Below are 5,541 nucleotides of genomic sequence, written 5' to 3'. Positions count from 1 at the left end.
CATTAACTAATCGAGTAACATACAAAGTTGACAAAAAAAAAAAAACTTAAATTGCGTTAAAGTTTGACAATAAGTCAATCTTAATATCTCAAAATTTTAATGTACTCCCTAGATTTTTTTTTTTGACGAAAATAAACAAGAAATAACAATAACCAAAAAAAAAAAAACTATCAACTGGTTAGGAAACCTCTTAAATCTTAAAACGTCTTTAAATTGACATAAATAGTTTAGAAACAAACATATCCACAATTTAAATATATCATTCAACTCAAGTGAGAGTATTGAGTGAAAATAGTTGACGTTTACTAATATATTTCTCTCTTACATCTAAAAGCACTTGTTCTTATTCGCGTAGGTCCCTCTTTTTCATGTAGAACAGAATTGACAAGTCCAGCAAGACGAGCCAGAATACATCAATATCCTAATGTTTTTATTTTGTTCTATTTATTTTAGGTTTTTCAAAAGGAAATTATTACAATGAGCAATAATTAATTATTATAAAGTGATTAGAGGAAAATTATTAAAAGCGATCACCACATAATGATTATTCCCTCTGAACTTTGGATGCATAGTCAAACTATGATTTTGTATATCCAACCGTATAAAATGGATACTAGCAAGTCTTCTATTATCAAAAACAAATAAACTTTTCACCATTATCAACATTTCTATCAATCATATACGAAGTTGGTGGAGCTCTTCCTGTACATGCTCATGAACTTTGCCACAAATTCTGCAAGAAGAAATTCATCAAAACTTGAATGGTTTTAGCTACAGATGATTTTTGAATCTAAGTAGTAAGTTGGGCAACATTTGTAATTTACCTTCTAATTTGGGTAACGCACTTGTTCCAGTTTCAATTGGGAGTCTCTTGTTCTGCAAATGACACATGCTCCTAATTATCAAACTTGCCGAGCTAACAATGCCTGAATAGGAAAAGAAAAAAAAGGGAAAAAGAGAACTAACATAATAAGCATGCCAATAATAAAGTTCCCTCCTTGATCTCAGCTCAATTCTTTTCAGAAATTGTTCCACAAGCTTCTGCACGTTGAGGACACAGCTTTTATAAGTCTTTGTCACAAGTTAGGTAGTTTGGATGTTATACAAAAGAAAACCCAACAATGGATGTTCTAAATGCAGTACCTGGAGAATTAGTTTAGGATGAACCGAATCAACTAGAAGCTTCTGAATTTTTTCTTTTACTTGGTGTAATCTGATAGGAACACAAGCGAATTGTTAATACTCTAATTAGAAGTTTGATCGAGAAGAATGTCGAAGTTTCACTCGAACTTGTTCTCTCAGTATTCGGTGTTCGTTTTATCCATATATTATAAGAGAAATGGAGTTACCTTGGATTTGAGGGGTCTTCGAGGATATGGGCTGCGAGTTCTACCACGGCCTCTTCCCATCCAATGGGGATTGGCTGGTCATCAGAAAATGGATAACTGCAAAAGGGAAAAGTTTTTAGCTCTCAAGGATTATGTAAAAGTATTTTCGAGTTTTTAAATGCTATTGTGTTGAACTCTTAACTTGTGTGCCTTGCATGCTTCAAGCGCCATGATTGCTTTTCTCAGGTTTTGCTTTGCTTTAGTAGCAATCTTAGAAGCGAAGTTCATGGGTAAGTCAAATTCCTCTTTCTCTGCTATTTTGATAAGTACATCCATGATCTGGAAAGTCGGAGATTAGCCCAAAACGGAAAAAGTTTAAAATGACAATATTCAAACAGCAATTTCAGATTCTCTCATCTTGAAAAATAATGAGAATTAATGAAAATTAGATGCAAGATAGGGCTTACTTCATGAGTTACAGGAGGGTTAATTTTAATAACTTTGCAGCGGCGTATCACTGATTCAAGGATGCCTGTGTCATCTTCACAACAAAGTACAACTTTACAAGCATCCTTATAGCCATCCATAATCCACCTAAGCAAGTGTTGAATATCCTCTGCAGCTTTGTCTACATCTAAAAGGACTACCACTGGAATTAAGAACATCAAGTCAGATTAACGTTGGGTTTATGAGTTTGTAACGTTTTAACATAATCATTGGAAGTCGGACCTTTGAAATTTGCCTTGGGATTAACATTTCTTGCTTCCACATTAATAGAATATTCACTGCCTATTTCTTTAGCCAATCCCAGTAAAGCATACTTAGCATTTGATTCGGAGCTTAAATTTAGTTCCACATGGTGAGCACTTGATGTCAATGGAACGAAGACTTGCGTCAGTTTTCTTTCCTGTCACCATATCATAATGAGCTTCAAGATTTGCTTTATATTTAAAGTTCATGGCCATTATAACCAGAAAGAAGGTATCTATATTTTACCATATATGTTTAGATACCTGAATCTGGAAACGTCGCAAATCATGAGAAACCTGAAAAGATACACAAGGCAACGGATTCAAGTAATATTCGTGTCAAAGAAAGAATTGTTTTTTATGTCATTACATCGGCTGCTCAAAGACATACATTCCAACATGAATCACCATATATCTCACGCAGAAGAGCCATCATCAGCACTCTTTTGCCAGATCCACGTGGACCTTTGAAGAGAATGTGGGGAAAACTGTCCTGTGAAACCTAAACAATTAAATGAAATGGATGTGAAAAAGTCTATGCAATAAACTGCACAAGTATGGAATCTGGTTGCAGTCTGCAGGAGTAATTTAAAGAATCAACCCTGCCTGAAAACACTTACTAATTGTTTGAGAAGTTGGGCCTCATGCTTATGGAAAGTGAAACCATTTAAGGAAACCGGTCTATGCTGATCTGCCCAGAAGGGTTTCAAGTATTCAACAACATTTGCCTTTTCAATATATGTAGCTTCATCAAATGGTCGCTTTTCAGGCGATTTTGTTGTCCTGCAAGTCCCATTCCTCATACAAGAAAACCATATATCATTCTTCTTCTTTCGTCTATTGGCTATAAACCTTTTAGTACTCTCACTTGTTCTTCCACTCACATCACTGATCTTACTATTTTCAATGCTAATTCTACTACTATTTTCTCTACTTACAGCGGCACTACTGGTTGTGGTCGATGACAAACCTGCTCCAGCAGAAGAAACTCCTCTACCATTAGCATTTACTGCCACTTGATTATAAGTATCATCATTCTTTTTAGCCACAAATGCAGGCTTTGGACTTATATAGTTTTTGAACGCATTTCTCTTTGAGGTGACATTGTTATTCATCCCAATAGGCAAGCCATCACGCGAAAAGAATATATCCCCCGGTGAGATCGACCCCATGCTTTCAGCCACAGGGTCATTAAAAGCCAAACCTCTATTAATCCTTCCATCTGCGATCAGTTCATTCATTTCACCAATAGATAGAGAATTCACCTGGGAAACCTCCTTTGGCTGTTGTAGGATGGAGCTGACCTGCAAGGTTGGAGCTACTCTCTCTCTCCTCTGAGATAAATCATTTACAGCAATCATATGTTCATCTCTCATCCTCAACCTTGGAGCAGTCACTGATCTCCTACTGTAGCCTGGTTTTTGACTTATTCTGCTACTCCCATGAGAAGAAGTCAAATTCTCCTCTTTTCTTGACCTCATGCTAGAGCTTCCAATTTCCTCCCCCGCAGCTTTAAAAGGAGACTCATGTCTTCTTCTTTCTGCTCTTGACAAGGGGCTGATGTTTCTCTGAAGCATAACAAGAACACTATCGTCTTTGGCTGGCCTGCGAGGTGTTTTGCCACCGTTTCTTCTCAAACCAGGAGGAGAAACATTCGCCGCAGCAGTGAACTTCTTGGATACTGCCGAATCAGTTCTTCGATTATTGTAATCCAGTACAAGTTTCTTCTCCTTAGGATCATTCCAAGGGCTTTCTTGCCATTCTGTCTCAGTATCAGATGGTTCATAACCATCCTTCCTCTGCTTCATTAAGTTCAAAGCTGGACACATTTGGCTCTTTCGAGTTGCGATGACCAATCACGGAGCCCTAATTCAGAGCGACGGTCTTCATCGCAACAACCTATTGAAGGGAAGGACTTCAGAACTATTGGGAAATATAAGAAACCTGTGCCGCTGAATGATCAATGCAATAAACAAAAAAAAAATATATAAAAAGAAAGATGAAAGGAACAAATACAAATACTGCAAAAAAAAAAATTGTCTGGATGCTCAATTCCAAGAAATCGATGAGCACGAGGATGATTCATCGACGACGACGATGCAAATAATTCTTGGAATCGAATAAAACAAAATAGGGAAACTGGTGAACGATCACATACAGATACCGAATCTGGTGTTGTTTTCCTGAAATTTCTAAGCTGGTTTTTGAGAAAGGTAGCAAGTAGGCTTCGTCTTTGCCGATCTCTCCAGATATTGTCTTTATCCTCCTTGGCCATGGTGGCTGCAGCTGCAGAATGTGAAATATGGCAAAGAGTCGGAGCTCGATCAAAGCATTGTGCACAGAAATAATGGCGACCATTGCTGATGAACGGAGGATAGTTCTAAGACCTTCTTCTACCTCAGGCTCACTGGATGTTCTTTGCTCACTGCTACTGCTCACTGGATGTTCTTTGATTTACGCTATCAAAATCAGTTGTTTTTGTTTCAAAATAATTATTGTATACTTCTCTGTTTATGTGATCAAAACTAAGCACATACGTGTAAAAATAATAATAATAATAATAAAGACACATGACACATAAGTGAATCATTCGGGTTGGTGTCTCATTCCTTTAAACTCCATGTCCCATACTTTCTATTCTTTTGTTTTTACTTTTTTTACGCAAAGTTTTAACCCATAAGTAGGCATCATCTTTAAGTAACACATAAGCAGGCATGATTTTTTTGTCTATAAATTTTACGACAAAAGTATTTAAGATTGGATTTGAGAGAAACAAGAGTTCAAACATCAATGGTAAAATAAAACTTTTCGAGATGTAGGGGTATAATTGAAACTAATCTTATAATCGGTTGATAATTTAACCAAAAGTGATTTTAAGTCTTTGATTTTAGGATGTATTTTGTAATGCATTTTCAAGTGTTTTATTTGAAAAATAAGTCATTTTGGAAGAAATTGAAATATTTGACAACCACTCAAAATAGTTTTTTAAGTGTATTTTAATCAACTTTTATCCGAAGTGTTTAAATAAAAATAAATTTTTTTAAAACTATTATTTTTCTCAAGTGAATTTAGACATCCTTAAAATTCAAAAAAATGATTACAACAAACGAGGTAGATAGTTAGGGAGAGTATAATAAAATTTTGGTTAAATAGCGAGTGTAGTATACAATTTTTAAAGATGTGTATTTAGTTATTGAATTGTTTAAGCTTAAGAAATCATACAAAAATTGATTGTTTCGAATATTCTTCATGTGATGACAAACAACTAAATGCAATAGAAATCTAATAAGATTTAAAATAACTAAAGTTTATGAAATATATAGATTAAATGTCAATAAACATAACTCGATTAGTTAAGATATATACTTTCGAGCAAGATATTAAAAGTTTGAATTCTACAACTTTATCGTGATGTTGAACTCAAACAACAATAATAAAAAAAACCCAATAAAACATAAATAGCT

General features: G+C 35.1%; 1 protein-coding gene across 4 annotated transcripts; it reads right to left on the bottom strand.

The window, feature by feature from the left end:
• Nucleotides 1-409: 409 nt before the first annotated feature.
• LOC120074706 (uncharacterized) lies at nucleotides 410-4,578 on the bottom strand. Of its 4 annotated transcripts, none has more exons than XM_039027924.2 (12): nucleotides 4,236-4,578; nucleotides 2,698-4,029; nucleotides 2,469-2,579; nucleotides 2,342-2,374; nucleotides 2,058-2,235; nucleotides 1,796-1,977; nucleotides 1,531-1,667; nucleotides 1,350-1,445; nucleotides 1,144-1,213; nucleotides 967-1,041; nucleotides 825-876; nucleotides 410-733 (listed from the first exon to the last, which is right to left on the bottom strand). In XM_039027924.2, the coding sequence occupies exons 2-12, from the start codon at nucleotides 3,904-3,906 to the stop codon at nucleotides 672-674; spliced, it is 2,205 nt and encodes a 734-aa protein (XP_038883852.1). In that variant the 5' UTR covers nucleotides 3,907-4,029; nucleotides 4,236-4,578; the 3' UTR covers nucleotides 410-671. The 4 variants fall into 4 exon arrangements, with proteins under 4 accessions (XP_038883852.1, XP_090167662.1, XP_038883850.1 ...); XM_090311536.1 differs by having other exon boundaries at nucleotides 2,469-2,570; XM_039027922.2 differs by having other exon boundaries at nucleotides 2,698-3,976; nucleotides 4,236-4,566.
• Between the last annotated feature and the right edge of the window lie 963 nt (nucleotides 4,579-5,541).

This window comes from Benincasa hispida, chromosome 3 (genome assembly GCF_027475165.1).
Source record: "Benincasa hispida cultivar pf3 chromosome 3, pf3_genome.v1.1, whole genome shotgun sequence".
NCBI lineage: Eukaryota > Viridiplantae > Streptophyta > Magnoliopsida > Cucurbitales > Cucurbitaceae > Benincasa > Benincasa hispida.
This window is presented reverse-complemented; position numbering and strand designations above follow the sequence as displayed.